The sequence below is a fragment of the Loxodonta africana genome, chromosome 13, assembly GCF_030014295.1.
Source record: "Loxodonta africana isolate mLoxAfr1 chromosome 13, mLoxAfr1.hap2, whole genome shotgun sequence".
NCBI lineage: Eukaryota > Metazoa > Chordata > Mammalia > Proboscidea > Elephantidae > Loxodonta > Loxodonta africana.
Window position 1 is genome coordinate 50,511,286 of NC_087354.1, and position 26,275 is coordinate 50,537,560.

At 52.3% G+C, this 26,275-nt stretch overlaps 1 protein-coding gene across 1 annotated transcript in view; it reads left to right on the forward strand.

Annotated features, from left to right (window-relative positions):
- The first annotated feature begins 4,909 nt into the window (after positions 1–4,909).
- Positions 4,910–26,275, forward strand: part of IGDCC3 (immunoglobulin superfamily DCC subclass member 3) — a 40,675-nt gene continuing 19,309 nt past the window's right edge. The window contains exons 1-2 of the mRNA XM_023558382.2: positions 4,910–5,021; positions 7,960–8,265. Of these exons, the coding sequence (XP_023414150.2) occupies positions 4,910–5,021; positions 7,960–8,265 (418 nt within the window). The remainder of the gene's footprint in view (positions 5,022–7,959; positions 8,266–26,275) is intronic.

Below are 26,275 nucleotides of genomic sequence, written 5' to 3' on the forward strand. Positions count from 1 at the left end.
GTGAAGTGCCTGGTTTTGAAAACCTGCTCGTCTCCTTTGCCCTCTCTTTCCTTCCTTCTCCTTTGCTGCTGTGCCTGGTCTGTTTCCCAGTCAACTCGCTCTCCCAGTTCCAATGCCATTCCCTGCCTCCTTGTTGCTCTCCTTTCCTTTCCTCGCTCCTGTTTCTCTTTCTATCTCCCTTTGTCCGTTCTTCTCTGCCTCTGTCTGTCTGTCTCTTGGCTGTATCTCTCTGTCTCTCACATCTCTCCCAGACTGCGTCATTGGTTCTCCTGCCTGGATTCAGCATCTTTGTCCTCCCTGACAACATGACTACCTCATGTCTGTTCAAGGCCATAGCGTGATTCCTGTGCCCACACCTTTCCCATCATCCACATCCATCCTCCTGTCCCTTCTTTTCTCAGTGCGTCTGCACGTCCGCTCCCCAGGCAGCTGTTTCCATACAGCCCCCGAGCCTCAGGGCCACTGGGGAGAAAACCTTCCAGCTTCCCTGGCATCTTTCACTTTGGGATTGGGGTAAGAGCGTTCTCCTTCAAGTCACTGAAGGGGATTTTTGAAATGGAAGGGGAATGTAATTCCCCCCTCCCCTCAGAGGCTCAGGATAAAATTATTCCCTCTCTTCTTTGCAGGGGGGTGGGGTTGCTGGATGGAGATGATTCGGAACCTTTTTTCCCACTAAAGGCAGAGAAGGGCAGCTGGGGTTAGGGGAGCCACAGCCCAGCCCCTTCCTACTCTGTCTGCCTTGAACAAGAGTTGATTTGGGGTGGGGGGTAAGAGGAATCTCATGAATCTGCACCAGGCACATTCACTGTCTATAATCCCACCCTGGGGTGCTGGAAGGGAGGTCTTTGCACAGGACAAGGGTGTTTGACTCCTTTTGTTTGGTTTTGTTTTCTTTACATTCAATCCCAAAGTCATTTTCTGTTGACTTGCCACACAGGGACAGCTTGACTTCTCTTTCCTACATGGCAAAAACAATGCTATTTGTCTGGTTTTCACATCAGCCCCCTCACAGGAGCATAGAATATGGGGGTCTGTTCTCTGGAATCACATGTTTTAAACTAGTCAGCACCTCAAGGGTTAACTCTGGCTTCTGGGCCAAATTGGAAATAACCAGTCTCTCTTTCCTTTTCTTCTTCTTCTACTTTTTTTTCAAATGATGAAATGTCTCTCAGCAGAGTCGCAGCTTCTCAGACCCTGAAAGAAGCATCTGTGTTTATTACACTCGGGTGTCACTCACATTTGACATCCGCCCCTACGTTTCCTCCTTCTCCCCCTCCTTCAGCCAGCCTATGATAACACTAAAGGTTATTAACGTTGGGTTTGTATCTCGTTAAGGGCAGAATTATCACTTGTACTATTTCTGTAGCATTCAGCGTTGCTGTGGCTAACCCCACTGTATATGTTTCATCATTGCTCTGAAGGTCAAAAGCCTCGTTTTGTTTTGCTGGTTTGATTTTTTTTTTTTTTTTTTTGAGGGAAAAAAAAAAAAAAACTGCCCTGAATTAAATGGCTGTTTTAACAGTAGAATCTGAGCATTACACTAAAACCCGTTGCCGCCAAGGCAATTCCAACTCATAGCGACACTATAGGACAGGATAGAACTGCCCCATGGGTTTTAAGGCTGTAAATCTTTACGGAAGCAGACTGCCACATCTTTCTCCCACAGAGTGGCTGGTGGGTTCGAAACTGCAGACCTTTAGGTTAGCAACCTAGCGCTTAACCACTGTGCCGCCAGGGCTCCTAGCGTTATGCAACATAGTCATTTTTCATGCTCTTGTTTAACAGGCACTGAGGTTCTGGTTTAAATTAAATAGCTGCAAATGAGACAATTTATAACCCATTAGGTTGAGTGGAAAATTGTTTTTCAAAAGCAAATAAGTAATAAATTTGGTATCTGCCTATAACTCACACTTGGTAAGAAAGTGGCCATTACTCACTAGCATTCTATATGATTTAGGCTCTGGGTAATTTTGGAAGTGTTAGGATTGTGTCTTTGTACCAGTATTCTTATTAGAAAAGAGTCTGTTGGCCTTTTACAGGGTAATAATCCCCTTGTCACCTTCATTGATGCCTTAATTTTTTTTTTAAGTCTCATTTTAAAATCTTCGTCTTCTTGATGCATGACAAATGTAATCGGTACCTGCTCGTTTATTTGTCTATATTTAGTTCATGACATCCTATTTAATTATTTCTCCAGCATTTTTTTTTCTCCTTACAAATAGAATATTGTTTAGTGTTAAGCCAAGGCATTGATCATGTACCTGTCCCTATAAAGAATGAATAAACTATTTTCCAAAAAATGAGGAATTCTCTTTTGGAATTTTCAGAATTGAGGAAGGGCTGAAGCATCTTCCTCCCCATCAGGTGCTTAGGAAAAGACAAGCTTAGGGAAGATGCATCCTTTGATGGAGCCCATTCGGGTTCTCTGGAGCTCTGCTTCCATCACATTTGCCTGAACTTGCTTGGCTGTAAAGGAAGAGTGAACAACTCCAGAGATCTGGGCTCCCCAACCATTCTGCTAGATAACTCTGGTCACCAGAACTGCTCAGGGCTGCATATTCACGTGCACGGAGAGCTGGCCCACAGGCTCGCAGCCCCACATGGGCACACTCACCTTCGCAAACAAAGATTCACACAGACTCACACAGGAAAGTCCATGCTCACACACCACACACATTTTTCAGGAACATGACTGACAGCGCTCTGATAGAATCTTTCCAGAGCCTGGAACACTCTTGTCTCCTGGAGTGAACAGCGAGCCAGAGGCTAACCAGCCTGGGACCACCCCCAAAGTGGCTGGTGGGCCAGGCCCCAAGTTAATTGACAGATCATACAGGGAGATACTGCACATTTTGCATGTGACAGAATAGCCATTATTTGCATACCACTCTCAGACCTCGGGCTGCGATAAAGAAGAATTAAACACTTGTCAAAATGAATTTAAAATGACAGCAATTCAGGACACCAGTTTGACCTCTCAGAAGGACAAACCAAGAAGGGGTTGTTGGGAACTCAGGACCTACAGGAGGGAGTCCCAAAGCTTTCAGCCCAGGGAGGACCCCCCTTCCCTCTCCCTTCTGATGCCAATGGAGGCCCACCATTCCTGCCCTTCCTCACAATGAAATAAATCCACTGGGGGCTCGGTGTGCTGGTGTTCCCTGGCCCTGAATTTCTCCATTGCCTCCCACTGCTCATGTGCCTGCAGTCCTGCCTCTCAGCTTCATGCCCAACTGCTACTGCAGAGTAGAGTCTCAAGGCTGTGCAAACCCCAACTTAGTAAACTTGTCCACCTATTGGCAGTCTGATTTCTGGAGATCTGCACTTTATGGACTCAGCTACAAAGTTAGTCTTGTAGTTACTGTTAGATGCCTTCGAGTGGATACTGACTCATAGTGACCCCTGGGTGACAGAGTAGAACTGCCCCCCATAGAGTTTCCTAGGCTGTAATCTTTACTAAAGCAGATCACCAGGTTTTTTCTCCTGAGGACCCACTGGGTGGGTTCAAGCCAACCGTAGCTGAGCATTCAAGGATTTGCACCACCAGGGCCCCTTACATAGGGTTAACACTCCTGGTCCCAAGGTTCCATAGCTGGGATCAAAAGAGAGATTTAGTCCTTCTTCTGTTTTCCCAGTCCAACCCCAGAGGAGAGAATAAGCTGAGTGAGACAGATACTGTCATCTTTAAATCTCCAGCTCCTAGAACCTGGTAGATGATCAATAATTTTGATGCTAGCCCATCGTGTTAGACTCAACAGAGGATCATTTAATAATAAGCTGCCAAGATTCATGTATATGGCATGTAACTCCTAAGAGGCATACTTGCCTTCTATAACATTCTTATGTGGGACCTATGTTGTCTGTATGTTCTCTGACATAAAACACTGAGTGGGATTTGTGGCACAGAATTTTATTGGGATTTTTAACTTTCAATCTGCTCTTCCAGTTACCAGGTCATTTGTCCTGGCCTGTCTGTTTAAAGGACTCTAGGGGCGAGAGATTTAATTACCTTCATCTTTCAGATGAGCACAGAGAGTGACTGCCCGGGATGGATGGGGTAGACAGTGAGAACAACCAGAGTTGGAACCCAGGTTACCTTAGCGCTCTCATAGTCCTGGTGGGTCTGTTGTCTCAGGCCACGGAGGAAGCTGCCTCTTGCCACACTCCCATCCACCCAAGCGCCAGGACTCCTCACTCTAGCGAGGCCAGGCTTGCAGCTAAACGTCCCAGCCTTTGAGTGGAAGGACCAGAAACCTAGGGAAAGCCTGACAACTTTGTGCAGCTTTTAGGGAATTGTCTCTAAAATACAGGCTTGGTCGTGGTGGAGGGAGGCGCAGCAAAAAGAGTGGGTCTGAGCAAATCTGGCAGCTTTGCGTGTTTCTCAGCCCGAACGCACTCCACAGTCCGCTCGTTCCCCACTTCCCCAGCCCCCCAAGTCCGAGACTGGTCAACGTGGGCGGGGTGCGGGGCTGAGGTCCGGGACTGCGCGGGCAGCTCCAGCCGCAGTTCAAAGCGCAGGGGGCGCGTCCGCCGCGCAGCCGGGAATGTCCGGCCGCTCGCCGGCTCTTTTGTTCCCCAGACCGGGCCTCCGGGGAGAGGGGGTTGGGGGAGGGGGCCGGGAGGGGAAGGAAGGGGGGCGGCGGGCGGAGGGAGGAGGGCGGGGCGGGCCGCAGGCGGTGCAAGTGCGGAGCGCGCACCTCGGGCGAAGCTGACAGATCGCCCGGGTGGGTGCAAGATGGCGCAAGCGGCGCTCCCCCTGCGCCCCCTGCGCTCCTAGGGAGGCATGCGGTCTCAGCCCCCTGCCGCCGGGGCTCGGCCCCGGCCCTGGCCCCGGCGCCGGCCCCGCGGGACGCTGTGAGCCGCGAGAGGCCCCGGAGCAGCGCGTCGCCGAGCGGAGCGGACCGAGAGCCCCATGGCTGGGCAGAGCGCCGCGCCCCCGCGCCGCCTGCCCGCGCCGCGCTGGTCCCGGCTCCTGCTGCTGCTGCTGCTGCTGCCGCTGCTACTGCTGGCAGCGCCGAGCGATGGTGAGAGAGAGCGCCCGCGGTCCGGCGGCTGCGGACCCAGCCGGCAGGGCGAGGAGGGAGTCCGCGGGGGCTAGGGGCTGACCTGGGAGAACGGCGCGGAGCTGCGGCGGACCCCGGGCGGGAGTGCATGCCCGGAAGAGGAGCCGGGCGACAGGGCACTGAGGCCGGGCTGCCGGGGACGGGGGTGGGTGCTGTGGAGAACAGACCCCTAACCCAGAGAGAGGTGGGGCTCGGTAGACTGCGGCTCCAGGACTGCGGCTCCAGGACTCCGGACCGGACCCGGAGCCCGGACTGAGGGGCAAGGACCGCGGCGAAGCAGGGGTTAGGGGGCCCCCGGGCGGGCGCCAGGGCTAAGGGGAAACCGAGTCGGGGGAGACTCCATGTCCGAGCCCCGTCCCAGGGCGGCGAGCCCGGATGCGCGGAGCCCGGGGTGGGCACCGAGTAGCCGAGGCGGCCGAGGCGGGAGAGGGGCGGCCGGGCGGAGGTCGGGACCGAAAGGGGCAGGAGACCCGCACCAGCTGTGCTGGGCGGAGAGGGCCAGTCCTGGATTTGGAGCTGGCGCTGGGACTGAGAGTGCGCTGGGGAAACCGAGGAAGAGGAGGAGGAAGATTCCAAGCGGGCCGCGCTTGGGGAGGGGGCGACCGCGGGGACAGCCGGCTAGCAGAGGATGCCGACCGAGGGTCTGGGACCGCGGGAATGCCCAAGTGCCCCGCCCTGCCCCGGAGGGCGGTCGCGGTGCGTCCTGCCCGGGGCTCACCTGGCCGGCCGGCTTTGCTGCGGGAGCCCCGGCACCACTCGCTACCCCGTTACCTCAGTGGCTGTAATGGGCCCAAATTCTGCGCCGGTGTGTGCAAATCTAGTTCCTCCCCTCGCACCCCGAGTTCTCAGCAGAGCCTCACCCGGGCCACATTCCCTCTCCTCTCCCTTCCCAAGAAGCAGGATGCGCGCTCGCACTAAGCAGAAACTTTATCCCCCAGTAGCTATTCCATGGTTGGGTTGGAGGCAAACGAGGCTGAAACACAGGACGTGGGGGGAATATGTAGGGATTTTAAAGGGTCTGGTCCTCAGTTAGGAGCCCTGGTAGAACAATGGTCAAGCGATTCGAACCCACCAGCCTCCAGTGTCTTAAAATTTGCATCTCCCTGAAGAAATATATAGAATCCCTGAAGTTTTGTTTTATTTACTTAAAGTACACCCCCTCTTTCAACCACATTGGGCAAGCGAACGCCCATAACCCCGCCCCCCTTCTTCTTTCTCCCGGTCCACTTCCCCCTCTCTCCCAGCCACCGGAGGGCGCTGGTCTGTTGGAGAGGGTCCCACACCCCAGGATCGCTAGTTTGCCTTCAGTGTGGGCAGGGGTCTGCTGCTGCCCCTTCAGGCAGGTGGGCTCATTCCTCCAGGAGTGAAGTTGCAACTGGTCTGGTACATTACTTGCTGAAGAAGTTGGTGACCTGGCATCCTGCGTGGGACTGGAGTGCTTGTCCCTTCTGTCAGGCTTCCCCTCCTGATTCCCTGATCACCCTCTTCCCTCTTGCTGGCTGCTCTCTTTCCCTCCACTTCCTCTTCCAGCTCATTTCTTCCGCAGGAGAGACAGGTGGCTGGGAGTAAGGTTCTAGGAACCTCCTTCTTCCTGAGTTTTGGGAACTCTGAGTTGGCATTTGGTACCTCTCCTCTCTCTATGACAAAGGCAAAAGGACCAACATCCAGAGGCTCCGGGGAAGGGGCAGCGGGCCTGAAGTCTGGCCTGCACCGCCTTGGGTCCTGGGCCCTCGCACTCTGCTCCTGCCAGGCATGGGGCGGGAGGTGGTCAGGGCTCAGACGACCTTGCCAGCAAAAAAAACAAGTAATGATTCATTACTATTTCACTTTATATTTGTTTAGAACTTTTAACTTTTCATAGTGCCTTTGAGGATCTGTTAAAGAGCCCTGGTGGTGCAGTGATGCAGCGCTCGGCTGCTAACCAAAAGGTCAGCGGCTTGAACCCAGCGGGCACTCTGTGGGAGAAAGATGTGGCAGTCTGCTTCTCTAAAGATTTACAGCCTTGGAAACCCTGTGCAGGCAGTTCTGCCCTGTCCTGTAGGGTCGCTATGTGTCCGAATCACCTCAACAGCAATGGGTTTGGTCTGGAGTCTTTACAGAAGCAGATCTCCAAGACTCTCTCCTCGGCACCACTGAGTAGGTTCGACTTGATGGCAGTGGGTTTTGGTTGTGAGTCTGTTGACTACGTTCAACAACCCCATGAGACAAGCAGCTGTTGTTTCTGAGGAATGGAAGCCAGGGCAAGTTGAGTGGCACTTTATCTGAGGCCTTGAAAGTCTGTGAGACTTGAGTGCCTAAGGTGAGTGATCGCAAGAGTGGCAGCAGCTGTGTTTGAGTCAGTCTTACCCTGCCTGGGCTCCCAGCTTTGCAACTACTAACTTTGAGACCCTGGGCAAGTGACTTACCATCTCGGGGCCCTGGTTTCCTTATTTGTAAAAGAGGGAATGGTAAAGATAATACCCATCTCTCTGAGATGTGCTGATGATTAAATGAAATACTGCGTGGGCTGGCACTTTGTCATACATGAAGCTGTACGTATCATAGGACTCCCTGTTTACATTTGGAGTCCCTGGGTGGTGTAAACAGCTAACGTGCTGCTCGGCTGCTAATCAAAAGGTGGGAGGTTTGAGTCTACCCAGAGGCTCCTTGGAAGAAAGACCTGGCAACCTACTGCCAAAAAATCAACCATTGAAAGCTCTGTGGAGCACGGTTCTACTTTGACACATGTGGGGTTACAGTTGACTTGATGGCAACTTTTTTTTTTTTTTTAACATAACAGAAAGCTGGGAATGGGGTACATTGATCTAGGGAACTTGGAACCCCTGTGAGGGAATTCTTCCTGTCTACTCATTTCACACTGACATTTCCTTTTCCTCCCATCTCCCCTGTTCCCATCCAGGTCTTGGCCACTCTGCTGAGCTGGCATTTGCTGAGGATCCAAGCGATGATGTTGTAGTCCCCGGGCAGCCTGTGGTGCTGGGCTGCAGGGTAGAGGGGACCCCTCCAGTGCAAATCACCTGGAGGAAGAATGGGGTGGAGCTGCCAGAGAGCACCCACTCCACCGTGCTGGCCAATGGGTCCTTGATGATCCACCACTTCCAGCTGGATCGGGGAGGCAGCCCTTCAGATGAGGGTGACTACGAGTGTGTGGCTCAGAACCGCTTTGGGCTGGTGATCAGCCGGAGGGCTCGCATCCAGGCTGCAAGTAAGTGGACACCCCTTGTTTTCCCTGCATGGAAGTCAGACTGGTGATCCAGGGTTGGGGGGATCCCTAGGGATGGGGGGACAGGAGGGGGAGTCCATCTTATGCAGCTTTCTGGAGGATTAATTTCTCAAGCACAAGTCCATAGAGAGGTGCATAGCTGTGATCTGTGGTGGTCGAATTATACTATCTGCTTATTTAACTGATTGGAATGTGACTCAACAAGAATGTAGCTGAATACTCGGGGTGGGGGGGGAAGGGACAGAGAAAGAGAGCTGAGAGCCTGACAGCAGGCTTTCCCCAACTCTGGATCTATGTGTCTTGGTTTCTGTACACCTGTCACATCACGAGCATCCTAGCCCGTTGAGTGTGATTCTCGTGTTTAAAGATTAACGATCATCATATTTTGTGGATTATTTAAGACATTTTTGAAGGGCAATTTTGGCCACATGTAATTTTTACTTTATGTATTGACTTTCAAACCTAACCCTTGGATGAGAGAAGCCCTCATTATACCAGTAACGGAGTCCCTGGGTGATGCAAACAGTTAATGTGTCTGGCTGCTAACTGGAAGGTTGGAGGTTTAAGTTTGCCCAGAGGTGCCTTGGAAGAAAGGCCTGGTCTACTTCCAAAAAATCAGATATTGAAAACCCTATGGAGCAAGTGCTACTCTGACACACCTAGGTTTGCCATGAGTTGAAATCAACTCAATTAGCAACTTTTTTTTTTTAATATATACCAGTGACAGCATCAACAACAATGAAGCTCTGTAGCTTGTCAACAATTTACTTTAAAAAATATAGTAGGATAATTTTGGGTTCATCTTAATGGTGGCATGGCTCCCACTCCCCTTCATGCTGGTGTGTTGTTTTGAATGGGAGAGGAAAGGCCGGGCCAGGTGTCTCCGCTGTAAACTACCGCTTTGCTTGCACTCAGGGACCGCCAGTGGTTATGGGGATGAAAATGGCAACTGTGCTTTACTTCCCTGTCCTGAAAAAAGTCTGTTGTTGCTGCTGCTATCTATTTATTTTTAAATCTGTGCATGCTTATGAGTGTGTGCTGCATCAATCAAAATTATGTGTGTGCCTTGAGGAGGTGGCAGGCTAGACAGGGTGGAGGGGCATGGTTGAGAACCACTGCTCTTGAGAAAGGTCAGAAGTTTTAACAAGTAGAAAGTGTCCTCTGGCCCATATCTCTGTGCTTCTGGGGGCGGCACTTAAAGAGGCTGTTGTGGCACTGCTCTGTTGGTAATAATTCTAGCTAACACTTGTTAAGCATTTGCTGCCTGCTGGGCACCTTGCGTAAGTACCTGTCATGAATTATCTCATTTAGTCATCACACTGACCTAGAAGGTAGGTGGTTTTCTTGTTGGCTGCTGTCGAGTTGATTTTTGACTCCTAGTGACCCCATGTGACAGGGTAGAACTGCCCCATAGAGTTTTCTAGGCTGCAATCTTTATGGGGAGCCCCGGTAGGACAGTGGTTAGAGCTTGCCTTCGAACGGAAAGGTCAGCAGTTCAAATCCACCAGCTGGTCCTCGGAAACCCTATAGAGCAGTTCTACTCTGTCCTATAGGGTTGCTATGACTTGGAATCGACTCAACAGCAGTGGGTTTGATTTTTTTTTTTTTTATCTTTATGGAAGCAGATCGCGAGGTCTTTCTCTGGAGGAGCTACTGGGTGGATTTGAACCGCAAACCTTTTGATTAGCAGCCGAGTGCTAAACTGTTGCACGACCAGGGCTCCTCCATCCCCCCTTTACAGATGAGAAAAGTGAGATTAGGAGGATCCAATGACATTCTGGCAAGCAGAGGAGCCAGGACTGCAGTCTGGGCGGCGTGAGCTCCACTGGCCTGCTTAACTCCTGTGGCATTCTGCCCCTTCGCTGCCTGATCACAGATGAGCTTCTTCCTGGCTCTGAGGGTGTTTGCACTGTTGCTATGAAGGGCTGGTGAGTGATGAATGGTTCTGAGGCAGGAGCCCTCTCGATGGGTTTAAGATGCCCATTTTTTCTAAGGAAGGCTGATCCAGGCTCCATATGAAGCTCACTGGGAGGCAGCCCTGGACTTTGAGACCAGATCACTTCTGGCTCAGCCACCCCTCACTCTCCAGCCCTCCTGGTGCTGTAGTGGAAGGCTGGGGCAGCCTCAGAGCAGATGGCTGGGTGTGAGGAAGAGAAGCGTAGACGAAGGGTGGGCACCCGAGGAAGATTTGCGGATGGGAGAAGCGCGATTGTTAGGGAGAAGCTCCCCATGCCCCGCCTGGCCTGTGAGCAATACATGGTCCCTGCTGAGGCCTCCACATGGCCAGCCTAGAATCCTGGGAGATAACCCCCCAGATGCCTACCCACCACCCAGTGCCCAGATACCTATATATAGCTAATTCTAAAGGTGCTTTTCTATAAATGATAATGCCTTCGAGATGTTTGGTTTCCTCAAAGGCCTAATAGTATCAGAAATTGAGCTGTGGGCTCCAGCTGGGGGAGGGGCTGGTGGGTGGGGTCAGCCTGGTTAATCCTTTGGCGTCCTGGGGACAGCTGGGGGTTTTGCCTCCCAGGACATGGCCTCTCCCCTCCACCAGGGTGTGTGCCCCTGGGGAAATGCTTGGATGCCAAGCAACCGTGCGACTGGAGCCCCTTTTCTCGCTTCACGGCTGATGCCCCTAGAAACCTCCAAAGCCGATTTGCTGCCTGGGTTTCCTCCTTCAGTAATAATTCCCTGCCCGTGTGCCTGCCGGCACTGCAGCTGTCGTGTGACACAGGAGGTGGCTTTCTGAAAAGGTGTGAGGAGCCCTCTGGAGCACCTGCCTCCCTGCCTGCTCCACAAGCACCCCCACAGCACACAACCCACCCAGTGGACTAACCCAGTGAGGCAGATGAGGCCCCAGGGGTGGAGGGTCTGCTGCGGCCCTTGAGCTCCCAGAGGCTCATGTCTGGGAATGTCTCCCCTCCCATCCCAGTGGACTCAGATGCCATCCAGAAAGGATGGCCTGATCAGGGCTAAACCACAGGCTGATTCTTTGGGGTCTCAGGTTCAAGTATCTTCCTTTTAAGATGGGGCGGCTCAGAGTCCTAACAGTCCTAACTGGGACTTCTGCGTTCTCCACCTTGCGAGGTTCCACTTGCACGGAGTTTGGTGCTGAAAATTGAGTCATTTGTTAATGATGAGATCCTGGACCAGTTAACCTCTCAGGGGCCCAGCTTCCTCATGTGTGAAATGTGCATTTTTTTTTTTTTTGTAGGATGGCCTCGCACATAGCAGGCAGTCAGTTATAGGGACCCAGTACTTTATTCTGTCCTGAAAGGTGGTTTCGCTGACACCCCTTTTAAATGGGATCTTGGCTGCTGTGGAGGTTAATCACCAGCTAAAGCAAACACCAGATCTGCTCCCCACCCCTAGCTTCCTCCCTCACTGGGATTCATTTAGGGAGGACTCTAGGGAAATATATCAGGGAGTGGAATTATTGGAGCAAGAGTACACTTTGTTCTGTTTTAACTCCTTCCTCGGAAAACAGGGATTCTCCCAAGCCTCAGGGCTCAGGCTACAGCTAGACTGGCCTGTGAGACCCTCTGCCACCCCTCTGGAGGGGCTCTGGGGTGGGCACACGGGTCACCTGCCCCAGTGGGAACACATGCATTGACTCACACCTTTTGAGGTCTGTGTGGCTGGATAACTACAAAGGGGGAGGATTTGGGGACCCCACACCCAGCTCCCCTTCTGTCCTCAGGGTCTGGCTCCCTGCTCCTGGTTCTCTATAGCCTCAGTTACTGCTCCTCACTTCCTGGCCTTGGTTCTTGGTCTCAGGTCCCTTGGAGAACCAGAGTGAAGAACCATATGCTCGAGAGCGGGGTGTCTCAAATTTTCATTGCCGGCAAACCACCTAGGGAGCTTGATAAAATTCAGACTTTCAAAATCCATAGACCTAGACCAAGGCCCGGGATTGTGCACATCTACCTAATGCACAGGTGAGGTTGATGCTGACGGTCCGCAGGCCAGACTCTGAGTGACAAAGTGCTGGAGCAGAGACCACTCCCATGGCATCAACTCTGGTTTGGGGGCTGTGGGCATCATAGTGAAATTCATTGAACACGGACTTCAGGGCCAGATTACATGGATTTGAACCCCTGCTCTGCCACTCACTGATCATGTGCCCTTGGCATGAATACTTAACCCTCCGACCTCCTGAGCTTCCGTGCCCTCATCTGAACAAGTGGCCATAATAATCCTATCAACCTATCAGGGCTGTTGGAGGATTCAGCAAGGCTGTATAAAGCATGTGGCACAGGGCGTGGCCCCTAGGAGAGCTCCTTACCTGTTATTTTTGGTGCTAGGTGTTAGCTACTAATTTAGGATGTTGTCCAGCCTGTCTCAATTCTGGCTGGGTTCAAAAAGAGCCAGGATTGCCCTCCACCCCCAGCCTGAGGCCATCCTGACTGGGAGGACCCAACAGTGGTCCTGAGTGTGGGCTTGATGGCAAACAGACCTGGGCTTGGTGGACTTGGGTCCTGGCTCCACCACCCACTAGCTCTGGGACCTTGGGCAAGTTACTGAGCCTCAGTTTCCTCATCTTTAAGATGGAGGAAATAATACTTATAGAGGAGAAATGTGAGGATTGCCTGTGATAATGTGTGTAAAGCTTAGCATGGTGTGGGGCACATAAAAAGTCTTCCATCCAAGCAGGAGAACAGTGTGATGCAGGTCTCAAATTCTCGTAAAAAGACCAGGCTTAATGGTCTGACTGAGACTGGAGGGACCCTGATGGTCATGGTCCCTAGACCCTTTGTTAGCCCAAGATGGGAACCATTCCCGATGCCAACTCTTCAGACAGGGATTGGACTGGACTATAAGATAGACAATGATACTGGTGAGGAGTGAGCTTCTTGGCTCAAGCAGACACATGAGACTATGTGGGCAACTCTCGTCTGGTGGCGAGATGAGAATGCAGAGGGGGACAGGAGCTGGTTGAATGGACATGGGGAATACAGGGTGGAGAAGAGGAGTGTGCTGTCTCATTAGGGCGAGAGCAGCTAGGAGTACCTGGCAAGGTGTGTATAACTTTTCGTCTGAGAGACTGACTTGATTTGTAAACTTTCACCTAAAGCACAATAAAGAAAGAAAGAAAAAAAAAAGTGTTCCATCCACAACATGAGTGACGTAACTGGTGTCACTGAATTGTGCACGTGAAAAATGTTGAATCGGAAAATGCTGTATTATATATATACATTCCCTAAAAACGAGAAAGGTTAAGCTCTGAGCCCAGGAAGGAGCCCTGGTGGTGCGATGGTTAGTGCTGGGCTGCTAACTGAAAGTGTGGCAGTTCAAACCCACCCAGTGGCTCCTCCGGTGATCTGCTGCCAAAAAGATTACAGCCTAGGAAACCCCACGCGTCAGTTCTGTTCCATCACACGGGGTCACTGTGAGTGGAAAATTGACTCACTGGCACACAACAACATGACTCCCAAGAAGGCCCATGGTGACTCTAGGCTCCTAGAAAAAGGCAGCAGGGTGTGGGGAGACAGGAGGAAGTCGATTCTAGTCCCCTGGGCTGTCCATCTCAGTATGTCACCTGTCTTCTCAGGGCCTCAGTTATCTACTTCTAAAGTCTGAATTATCCCAACCTGTCTGAGAGAGGGCAGTATCCCTTCTGATATCCCTTCTCAGCAGCAAGATCCATGGCCGTGTGGATCTGGAGGAGGCTCAGGGCAGAGCTCTGTGGGACCAGGTCTGGGTAGGGGTCAGGGAAACCCTGGGTGGAGCTGCTATGGGGGAACACAACTCACTGGGGGGCTCGGTGTATTTAGGGACCCTGGGAGGTTTCTGTGCAGGGCAGTGAGTTGTGGCTGGTAACCTTGGAGGCCTTTGTCAGGTTGTGTCCTCAGGCCTGGTGTGGGGAGCCCAAGCTTTCCTCTCCTCCCTGAAGGAGCTCAGCTGAGGTGACCCTGAGGAAGTCTCCCTGCGTGTCCCTCAAGCACACACATCTGCCTTTCCTCATGCTCCTCCCTCCCCTGCCATTAAGGTAGAAAGCGGGTACCTCAGCTGACATGTCACTAGTGCAATGAGAAGGCAACCGTGCCTATGCTTCCCCCATGCCTGGGAGCTCACCTGTCCATATGCCATAGCCCAGTGGTTGGGTGCAAAGAGGTGACATCCAGACCCTTATACCTGCCAGTCACAGCACCCACAAACCAACCCCTTCTGAGACTCTTGAGAAGCTGTGAGCTCTGATGGAAAGGGCTTTGTCTGAACACCAGGAGTCCTGGATGACTTTGAGCAAGTCCCTTACCCTCTCTGGGCTTTGCTTTCCTCATTGTAAAATTGGGTGGTTAGACCCAGGTTCATTTCTTCTTTCGCATATTAAGGCTCTATGTTCCCCTCCAGGAGCATTCTCTGCTGGCCAGCCAGTCCTCAGGACATGCCTGCCTTTGCTGGGCCTTTTCCCAGTCTCTTCTTGCCCCTGCCTTCCCTTAGCCCATCTCTCTCCAAAGACCATTTAGCTTAGGTAATTTCTTCTTCCCCTTCCCAACATGAATAGTGTTTGTGGTCTGTGGCCTTCAGGCTGAACCGTCTTCCCAGCGATGGTTACTTGCGTTGTTAAGTAACTGTTTTGTGGCTGGATATTCCATCTGTCTCCCCAACTGGACCTCGAGCTCCTAAAGGGCTTCTCTTTCTTTCGTATTTCTCACATGCCCCTGCATGTGGAGCTCGATAAAAACTAAATGAACATGTGGCCTCCTGGGCACAAAGCTCCCTGTCTCTCTTCTGTTTCCATCTCTGCTTGTCTATCGCACTCCTTAGGTTGCTCGCTCTCTCCCTGTCTCATAGTTGATAGCGTACCTCAGAGGAACAGAAGCTTGTGAGCAGTGAAGATCAGCGGGGGACTATAACACACACGACAGCATCATGGGTGGCTAGTGCTACTTGCTATCCCTCAAGGAACTGAGTCTCTCCTCCCCACCAGATGGGGTGTGAATCAGAGACCCCCGCCGCCCATGCCTGGGTCTCAGGGTCTCCTGCCCTGGACCTTACTCCCTGGCTGGATAAGGCCTGTGTCCCTGGCCCAGTGGCCTCAACTGTAGGGGGAGGCCCCCCTTACCCTCTGTGTGCAGGGCCGCCCTTCACCCCCACCCCCACAACTTGAGTGTGGAAGTCGATCGCTTCTGGTTCCCACACCTTGGCTCCACTGTCGCAGGCAGCCAGCTGGCCCCTTGAACACAATGTGCAAATCTTCTCTGTTCCTGTTCCCGGCATTGTCCGTGGCCTGGCGTCTTGGCTGGGAATGTGGGCCGGTGAATAGGAGAGGCATTTGCAGCCTGCAAATGAAACAGGCCTCCAGCCCCCCTTCGCCCTCTGTCCTCTCCCCACCCCCAGGGAGAAAGGACTTTTTCACTCCTGGCCTTCTTGTATTGCCTTTCCCTCTCCTCTCAGGAGACCCTGCAGGCTGGTGTGTGTGTGTATGTGTGTGTGTGTGTGTGTGTGTGTGTGCGTGCACAAGCATGATTGAGAGAGAGACTTTTCCACAGCACTTGAAGGCTGTTCTACACAGCCTTTAATAAAAGTAGAATGAAACAGAAGGGCACCCAGGATGGAAAACACAACAGCTCACTGCTGTCTTTGTCTGAACTGGACTGCGATTCTACCAAAAATGTTGGCCTTGTTTAACTAACCCATGCCCCCCACCTGAGATTTTCTGGCTGTAGCCTTGTTGCAAACAAGGAATGTATCCTCCCACCGTGGTAGAGTGTGTGTGTGTGTATGTGTGTGTGTATTGTGTGTATGTATGGGTGTGCGTGTGTGTGTGTCCCCATGGACCTGTGTAGGCAGCTGAGCATACAAGTGTGTGCTTATATGTAAAAGATGTATGTACATGGGCCCAGGATCCAGGGCCACCTCTCATGGAAGGGCCTTCCTGTGGGAGCCCCCCTCTTTGGGCAGTGTGGCCAGGCTAGAGGGCTACAGTGGACTGAACTAGTACAGAGCAAAGCAGCCATAGATAATTTTATTGGGTCCTGCAAGGGATCGATCCTGATCGGCCAGCTGGTCACTGGGTGGAGGGTGGGGCTTACATTTTGGGCATGTGAACGTGGCCATAGTATCTCTGGCCACAGTTTTCTTACTCTTAAAATGAAAACTTCCTTCACAAGGCTTGACTCTGGCTGCAACCCAGCCCTGCTATCTTGTGCTGCTCCATCCCCCTGAAAAAATTCACCTTGCTTTCTGTGCTTTGCTCCCTCTACCCCCAACTTGGTTAACCTGTTATGCCCTCAAATGTCGGGGGAGAGCTAGACAGAGTAAGCTCTTTATGCTGGAGCAGTCCCAGTGGCTCCCAGAGGGGGTGATATTAGGACCCTCAGTGAAGTTGGGAAGGCAGGAGTTGAACAAAGACCCAAATAAGAGGCAAGCAGAAGAGCACCCAGGGGGACCCCAGACCACAGGGAGATGAAGGAGGTGGGGGTGGGCCCTTCATCCAGGTGAACTGGTAGGGCCGGGGTGTGGCTCACCTGATTCAGGCAAAGGGAGGTAAACTCGATGCAGAGGGCTAATGTCTCAGCTCCTCCCATGAACCTTCCTCCATCTCTTCTACTCTGGATTGCCCAATGCTTCTTGGTCTTTGACACCCCTCCACTGCCCCCCACCTCTGCCTTCCTATGAGACCACGTTTAAGGTCTTTGTCTTAGTCTTAGTTTTGCTATGAGTTGGAATCGACTCAACAGCAGTGGGTTCTTTGTTCAGTCCTAGTTTCAGGAGCCCTGGTGCTACATTGGTTAAGCGTTCCCTGCTAACTCAAAGTTTGGCAGTTCAAACCCACCCAGCAGCTCTGCAGGAGAAAGACCTGGTGATTCGCTTCTGTAAAGATTACAGCCTAGGAAACCCTATGAGGTAGTTCTGTTCCATCACATGAGGTCACTATGAGTCGAAAATCGACTCGATGGCACCTAACAACAGCGACAGTCCTAGTCTCTCCAGTACTTCCCTATCTTCTTCCTTTCTCACTCTCCTCTTTCTCTCTTGCTCATTCTGTCCTTCCTCCTACTTCCTTTTCCAGTTGTGGGAATCTCCTGGCCACCAGGTTCTGCTGTGCGGCAAGGGAGATCCCCTTGTTTCAGGAGCAGAAGTAGGTAAGCCCAGTCATCTGCAGAAAGCAGGGAGGATGAGGAGAGCCTGAGAGGGTGAGGTCCAAAGAGGGCCCCAGAGGAAGGAGGTGAGGGCCTCTCTAGCAAGCCAGGGCCTCCCTGGGGGCAGACCTTCCTAGACCTTCTTCCTTTGGAGAGGAATCTGAGAACACTGGACCCCGGTTGGGGCCTGCCTGTGAGCCAGGACACTGACCACGGTGGGTGGTGGGGGCAGCCCAGGGCTGCTGTCTGGAATGCTGGTGTTGGGTTGCAGTGCAGATGCAAGCAGTGATAATGGGCAAGAACTGGACTTTCTGGTCTGGCTGCTGCCCCCAAGGCCACTGGAATGTGGTGGGGAGGCACCAGCTAGAGGCTTCAGGGACCTGGGGTGGGCAGATGGAGAACAGACCACCTAAATGGAGAGGAGGGGACAGACCACCGTGAGAGAGAACCAAGTCCTGGCCCTTTCACTAGATTTGCTGGTACAGGCTGCAGCAAAAGAATCCTAAATTCCCAGCCCACCTAGGACCTTGGAGCTCCCAGCTCCTGGGGAGGATCACAGGCATCCAGAGCTGCGGGAGAAAGCTCGGAGTTCATCAGGTCCACCCTTCTCATTTTACAGATTTGAAAACTGAGGCCCTCAGAGGGTAACCTGCCCAAGGACATGGCTGTTCCTCCACCCGGGGCAGGTAATGGAGCCTCTCAGGTGCATCACACCTCTGAACACCCCACCTGGGGAAGCATCTGGCCTTCCTGGGTGCCACACTGCCCTCTGGTTAAAAAAGAGTGATCTTTTATTTCCCCTGCCCAACTAAGGGCAGACTGGCAGGCACGTTTGTCTTTCTTTTGTCCTGCCTGCCCCAGGTTTTGTCTGTGGTTGTAGTTCTGGATCTGGGCTTGTTAACCAGCAAACCTCAGGCGTGGGCTCCTGACATCCATTACTATGGAGGGCCTTTGAGTTTCCACATTCAGCACACTGGATGCTGAGCTAAGTGGTTTGAGGGCCACCTGTGTGCTGGGCCTTGTGGTGGACTGACTAATGGTTGGAGATGTAGCCATAGTAATATGTAGCCATAGTAATACCAGCCACAGTAATATGCACTGTCCCAAGCCCTTTATGTGTGTCAATTTAGTTAATTCCCATAATGTAGGTATTATTGTTGTTAGCCAGCCCCCTTTAATCCTCTGTCCCTTCCCCACCCCCAGAGTAACTCCATGCATAACGGAACTAAACATGGCCTGGTCCTGTGCCATCCCCATGAACTGTTGCAGATTGGATCACTGTGATCCACAGGATTTTCACTGGCTGGTTTTTGAAAGTAGATGACCAGGCCTTTCTTTGTAGTCCGTTGTAATCCAGAAACTGCTGAAACCTGTTCAGCATCATAGCAACATGCAAGCCTTCACTGACAAACAGGTGGTGGCTGCACGTGAGATACATTGGCTGGGAATCGAACCTGGGTCTCCCACATGGAAGGTGAGAATTCTACCACTGAATCACCAATGCCTCCTGCATAGGTATTACTAGTCCAGTTTTACAGATAAGCAAATGGAAGTCCAGATGGTTAATTAACTTCCTAAGGACGGCAGTGAGTTTTTTGGGTTAAGGGTACAGAGTAAGTAGAAAAGCAGGGATTTGAGCCCAGGTCTTCTTGACTCCAAAGCTCCCTGGCCTGAGTCTCCTCAGGTGTTGAGAAGGCTAAAGTCACTTGAGAACATTGAACTAGAGCCAGGCTCCTGGGGACACGCAGGGTGTGGGAGAGGGGGAGCGAGTTGTGAACAGAATAGCTGAGCACTCTGGCCCAGTTGGGAGCCACTTCTGGGTGCATCAGTCAGGGCAACAAGGGCCCCCTCCCAGCTGCGGCTGGAGGCCCCAGGAGAATCTCGAGGGCCAGTTGGGTGGGGCCACTCCCTGTAGAGAAGTCTTGCTCTGCCTGTGGCAGGGGCAGAGACGGGTACAGGTTCCAGGGAGGAAGGGACCTTGGGAGGGGGCTGGGGCTGCTGGAGGTTGCGGTGGGAGTTGCTGCTTTCTGAGGAGGAAAGACTAGCTCCCCTCCCCCCCAGGGGCCCCTTCAGCTCCCTTTCCCTTTCTTGTTTCCCGCATACTGATGCTGATTGCTCCACATCTGTCATAATTACTCTTTGTTTGAAAATTCAGAACAAATCACAGGAGAGGCACTGGTGTGGCTTGAGAAGGCTCCTTCTCCCCAGGGGTCCTGTGGGGAGAGAGGGGGTGGTGGGGAAGAGCTGTAATCAGCCTGGAGGAGCCAAGGCAGCTGATTGTCCTTGTTTTGTCCCTTGCCTGGCCGTAGCCATAGCCCAAAGGGCAAAGCGGCCTAAGGCTTCATGGAGTTCCGCACCCCACCCCCTCCAGGCTGCCAGCTAAGGAGTCTGGGAGATCTGCCCCTTTACCTGGGGGAGGTGTCTGCAGTGGGTCCCCACCAAGCAATGGCTTGGACTGCAGGCTGCTTGGTAACAAGGAGGGCCAGGCTGTGGCTGCTGGAAGGGCGCCTAACCCAAGCACATGTCAGGGGTCCTTATTCTTGGAAAGTGTGGCAGTTTTGTGGCTGGGAGCTTCTGGAGCAGAGTGGGCATTGGATCTCCTGGGGTAGGAACCAGAAATGGGGGCCATTACCCTCAGAGATCCAGCAAGCAGACCTGGACCCTCTCCAGCAACCTGACTTCTAATGAAGGGCCTGGTTCTTGCTCCCTTCCCTGGCCTTCAGACCCTTGGTTTTGGGGGCCGATAATTTCTGGGGCATGTACCCTGTCCTGTAGCACCTCTCCATGTTCCCTCCCAACCTAGCTCCTTCCCACCTGGGCTTCTATCCCCAAAGACCCTCTAGGATTTTGTGGGGGAGAAACCAAGGAGGCTTGTGACAAGCTAGAATTCATCTGCAAACCCTACTTGTACAAAAACCTCATGTGCAGACAATACGCTTAGTACTGTGGTAGGACTACAGAGCCCCTCATGGAGCTAGAACCTGCACACGGGACTTACTCTGGGTTCAAATTTCCTCCCTCTCTTAACACTGCTGGGCCTCAGTTTATCTTTGTGGAAATGGGAGGGAGCAGTGCCTGCCTGTCTTTTGAAGGGGAGTAGGGTCCAGGCATTTATAAAGTATAGGGTCCTGCCCCCTCATCCACCAAGAAGGGGCACCCTTTGTTCAGACTTGAGTGGGTGTTGGTGTTGCAGGGCAGACAGCTGGGGGGGAGGTGGTGTCCTGGAGACATGACCCCACAGAGGTGCCTGGCTTGAATAGGGAATACTCCTAACCCCACCCTTACCCACTGAGGCTCATGGGAAGAGCCTGGGCATGACCCAGACACTGTCAGGCTTACCCCTATGCCCTCCCTGGTTCCCATTTCAGTAAGCTATTAGATTTCTAAAGTCCCTTCCCAGTTCCAAAATTCTGGGACACTGGCTCATCTTTTGGTCTTCAGCACACCACCACCGCCTGTTCCTCTCTGTGCCTCTCTCCGAGCTCGCTCTAGCTGCCTCCTGCCACCGCCCTCGCCAGGTAGATCTTGACTGTCCCTGCCTAGCGCACTGGGCTTGGCTCCGCTCTGTTTTAACGTCCGGACCAAAGTTTTTCAGAAAACCTGTCTTGTCATTCTCACCCCTTTTAGCTCTCCCATTTTTGTCGCTGTCCTCACTCCTGCCCAAAGCGACTTGGCCGGCTTTTTGGGGTTTTCTGGGCCGGCGGAGGCGAAGTTCTAGCCTGCGGCTGCCAGTCTCGCGTCCGCTCCGGGAGCCGCGCCGCCGGGGCAGCGGGTGTCCGCGCCGGGCTCTGCGCTCTGCGCCCCGGGGGCGCTCTCCCTGGTCTTCTCGAGCAGGGCGCCCTGGGTCCACAGTGGCCCCGAGAAGAGCCCGTCTCCGAAAACGACCCCTCTTCCTCGCTCAGGGAAGGAGGGACGACCCCCAGCCCCAACACAAAGCGAGGCCCGGCCGGAGCTGGTGGGCGGGCGGCAGAATCAATGTGCATTCAATTAACCCCGCGCCGCGCAGTCCCTCGGCTGTCAAGTCACGGCTCTGCTCAGGCCGTGTGTGTCTGTGTGGATGTGAATGAGAACGTGTGTACATGTGGGTGTGAGTGAGTATATATGTATGTGAGTATAAATCCTGGGTTCCTAGAGTCACCACTCCGTTGGCCCGCCCTGGGAACCCAGGAACCCGTCCCCACCAGCTGGGAGCCTCGAATTGGTCTGGGAAGGGAAAAAATGGAGCTGGAGAGTTCCCAGCCCTCTTTCTCCCAACTGGCTTGGGGTGTGGCCAAGGATTTCTGACCAAAATTTGTAGACAAACCTTTATATGGGCCAGCCCTACTACGGAGAGGAAGCAGAGAGGGTCCCCAGGCCTTTGACAGATCTGAACACAGGGGTGGGTGCTTGTCATCCCGAACATGTTTGGGTACCTCCCCAGGCTTTGCTGATTTGCCCTGCACCTCACCCCCCACCCAGCCTCCTGTCTAGCCCAGATTTCTCATATCACTGCTGTGGAAACTGAGACCCAGAGAAAAAGCCTTACCCCAAGCCCCAGCCTGGGTCTGGGGAGCTTGTTGGAAGGGGGTCCTCCAGATATTCTTTCCAACATGCTCATTGGTCAAGTGGGATTTGGGCTCTAACTTCAGAGCCCAGAGCTGAATAGGACCTTAGGGAATTGAAACCCCAGGATTTGGCTTGTCATCTCATATGAGTCAGAATCGACTCCACAGCAATGGGCGTGGTTTGGTTTTTTTTATTTGGCTTGTGGTAAACAATGTCTATCAGATCTTTTTCTGTCATCTTTACACCTAATTTGTCTTTTCCTAGTCCTCTTGTTGAGTTATTTTTGTTTTGTCTCTTACATCCCACCTTATACGAAATGCTGCCTTCTTTCTGCATGTTTCCTTCATTCTAATTTTGTAAAGGTCTCTTCAAATTGTTTTCCAATTCTCTAGCGCCTTAGAGGAACCATGTCTGATTTAGTCCCACTTGCAGATTGGATTAATCTTGATTCCATGATCTCAGATCACCAACAAAGACGTTAGATAGAACGAGCCTCAGGACAGAGCCTGTTTGATATTCCTGCCCTCCTGTGTTTCTGATTTCACTTCTCAAATCAGTCATTTCCCTGCCAACCGTGACAAAGTCAAGCTAATTACAAATAAGCTGGTAGTTGTGATGTTGATGGGATCCAAGACTTTTCTGAAATACAGCAATATTGCTTTTACCACATCAATTCAAGAAGGGTCCTCTGGGCTATGTGCGCAGCTTTGCTTTTTGGAGGTGGGGGTCAGAAAGACACCATCCATTCTTTGACAATGAAAGTATAGCTTGTGCCTCCCACTGGTCTGCAGATTCCTTAGGAGGATGGGCTAGTTCCTGTCTGCATCCTCCCTGCTCAGCATGGGCATGGCCTGGTGAAGGTGAGGGAATAGGGAGCTGTGTGGGCATATGAAGTAGGAGGATGGGAACACCTCCCACCTGCTGTGGGTCACTCACTCTCAACAGCCTGGGGCTGGGGGAGGGTAAAGGTGGGCAGATAACCCTGAGCCACGTATTACTTCCCAAGGGCCTGCAGGGGTGGTCCCACCCAAGCCGTTCTCAGCAGGCTTTTGAGCCCCTGCTGTCAGGAGCTAAGAGCAAACCATGCTTGGCTGCTCTTGGCTTGTAGGGGTTGAAAGGAGTCTCGTGTGTTTCTCTGCCTCTAACTGTACCCCAGCTCCCCTATCCTAGCCTCTTCTGGTCTTAAAGGGCACCGCCATAACCTTTCTCTGAGACACTCCTCTTCCAAGTCTCTACCACTGGCTGCCTTGGGGAGGGTGGAGATTAGACAAAGCTCTAGATGCTCCTACCAAGTGCTGAGCCAGAAGGGCTCAGCCTGGTGAGCTGCCACCTCAAGATGGGTGGCCTCCATCCTTCAGTCATCTCAGGATGATTTCTCATGCAAGCTGGAAAAATCAGGGTGCCAGACAACTGGCACCCCCAAAGATCTAACAGGGCAGGTTCTGTGGAAGAAGCTCCTTCCCTCCAGCTTCCTGTGCATCCTCTGTGGAAGGACTATCCCTGCCTGTACATGCCTGCCTCCCTGTTGTTTTTTAAAGTCATAGCCACAATAACAACAAAGCTTTCCGTGAGTGCATGTTGCTGTGGAAATGGATAAGCAGAGAAAAAAACCACTCTCATTATTATACTCATTATCATCCTATCAGAATATTCACCCATGGAGCACTATTTTTAAAGTCACTTACGGTCTCAGGTTTGGGGAAGGGAGAGATATGAAGAGAAGTAGGCTTCATTTAACAATACCTTTTTAGTTGAAAGTATTGTGTCTGTAATTTAGTTTTTTGAATGGTGGACCATTTTTTACAAAGTATAATTTATCTGAAGATTAGACATTCAGTCATTCTTGCCGAAATCTGAACAAACCATAAAGGTACACGTATAGTAACATATAACCCGATTCCAACTCATAGCGACCCTATAGGACATGGTAGAACTATCCCATAGGGTTTCCAAGGAGCAGATGGTGGATTTGAATGGCCAACCTTTTGGTTAGCAGCCTGAGGTCTTAACCACTGGGTCACCAAGGCTTCATGGTAATATACAGTAACAATTACATTTGTGGTTTAGGTTTGAATGACAATTTTAGTCTTGTAAGATGAAACCAGTGGCCTGTGAGGCATAAGAATGATCTTTGATCAGCTACTAAGTAGCTGTTGTTTTCTTGGATAAATCTTTTACCTTTCTAGAACAATGGATACTTAAGCATCATTGGAGTCCTCGGGTCTGTGGAGGGGGCTTAGGGGTTGGAGGTGGGGGAAAGAGGGAGGCCAGATTGATGGAACTCCAAGCTTCCCACCTCTACCTCATCCACAGCAGCCCAACTTTTATCTCTTTGTGTTTGTTTTGTTTTGGAGTTTTGTAAGCTAAAGTAAACCCACTGAACGGGCAGAAAGGCCTGAGCAGGGGAGCAGTTCAGCAGTAGCAGCAGCAGCAGGTACCATGATGCCAAGTGAGTCTTAGAGTCTTAGACCAAAGCGGTACAGCTGTAAGACAAAGATTTAAGGGTTATAAAGAAAAACGTCATGATCACGTCTAAAGTTATGACTAGGGTTAGATTAAACTCTGATTAGGATTGGGTCAGAAGAACAATGAGCTATATTGACATTTCTCTCCCCTTTAAAAGCAAGCTTTTCATCTATCACTGTTACAACTAGTGGTTGAGACTGTTGGTGAGTCAAAACAAGGAACTATTTGCTCTTCATTCAGTCCCTCAACAAGTGTTGTCTACTCTTTAATTTTGTTTTCAAATAAGATGGCAGGAGGGGGGGATGGATAGATGACCATGTGTAAGACTTTGTAGGTCACCCACAAAGGGCTGACAATCTAGTTGTGGTGACATGGACATTAGAAAATATTGCAGCTTCAGAAGGTGCTCTGTGATGTGCTATTAATTAAGTCCCTGGGTGGTGTAAATGGTTAAGCACTCGGCTACTAACCGAAAGGTCGGTCGGGGGTTTGAATCCACCCAGAGGTGCCCCAGAAGAACGACTCAGTCATCTACTTTCAAAAGATCACACCCATCAAAAACCCTATGGAGCACAGTCCTACTCTGAAACACATGGGGTCGCCATGAGTTGGAATCGACTCCATGGCAACTGGTTTACTGGTTTACCTAAAGGTTCCGCCCAACAGCCTTCTAAGACAGAGCTGTGGATAGCGATCAATATGATCTGGGCAACAAACCAAACCTCGTTATGATTTGATAAACCTGACAGAACAGTGGAACATACACATAATATTTTTCCTTGAGGCAGAAATTGTCTAAGAGCCCATCAGAAGAGGTTAGCCACCACTCTCATCTGGATCTCCTTCCATCTAAACAGCAGTCCTAGTACTTGGACATTAAATCCAAACTCTGAAGCCTGACCTGGCTTTCTGGACCCTCATCGTTTGGTCCCCCCACACACACCACTACCACGACCACACACACACACAACACTTTCTACCCTATTTACCTGAGTATGCCATTTCCTTCCTCAGCCCTGGTTCCAGGCAGTTCCCCCATCTTCCTTGCCCTTCTTTTCAGATTTTTTCTCTTTTGCGTTTTCTACCCACAGCCCTCTCTCGGTTCTCTAAACTTCTCCAGACTTTTCAGGTTGTGGCACACAGTTGGTCACTAAGGTATATAATTTCCCTACTGGTTTCCAATTGTCCCATGTGTCCCCAGCGAAATCTAATTAGGCCGTTGAATGCAGGACAGAACTGGGCGAGCGCAGTAGGTGCCCCAAGAACCTGCTGGTAGAGAAGGCTGGGTAAGGAGCCCACTGGAGGAGTGGGGGGAGCCCGAGGGCAGGTGTGCGTCCGCCCATCTCCCCCGGGGAGACAGGTACTGCGTCCTCAGTTTCCCTCTGCCGGCCGGGTCCGCGGGGCGCAGGCCCGGCTGGGGAATTGGAGCCGCTGGGGGAGGGGGTGGCGGGAAATGGTGCCTCGATCGCCCCAGCGACATCAAACCCTCGTTTGGCGTGCCAGGACAATGGCTGTCTTATTTTCTCCATTCGCCGCGCACAATGCCGGATTCTCTCATTCACCCGCGGTGGTGCGAGCGAGGTAATTAGCCCGCGCCTTTCAGCGCCGACACCACCGCTATGCCGGGGGCCGGGACGCCCGCGTCGGCCGGGATTAGCCGCCGGGCGGGGTGGCAGCTGCGGCCACTTCAAAGGGGCCCGGCGGAGCCGCCGGCTGTGGGAACCGCCTGCCTCCCGGGGCCGCCTCCCGGCCCGGCCCTCGCCCGCCGCCCCGCAGCCGCCCGCCCGGCTCTCCGCCAGCCGCGGCCCGCGGGCTGGACCGGCCCGGAGCTGGGCGGCCGCTGCGGCGCCCCGTCACCTCCCACTTGCAACGGGACCTCAAGTGCTTTCTTC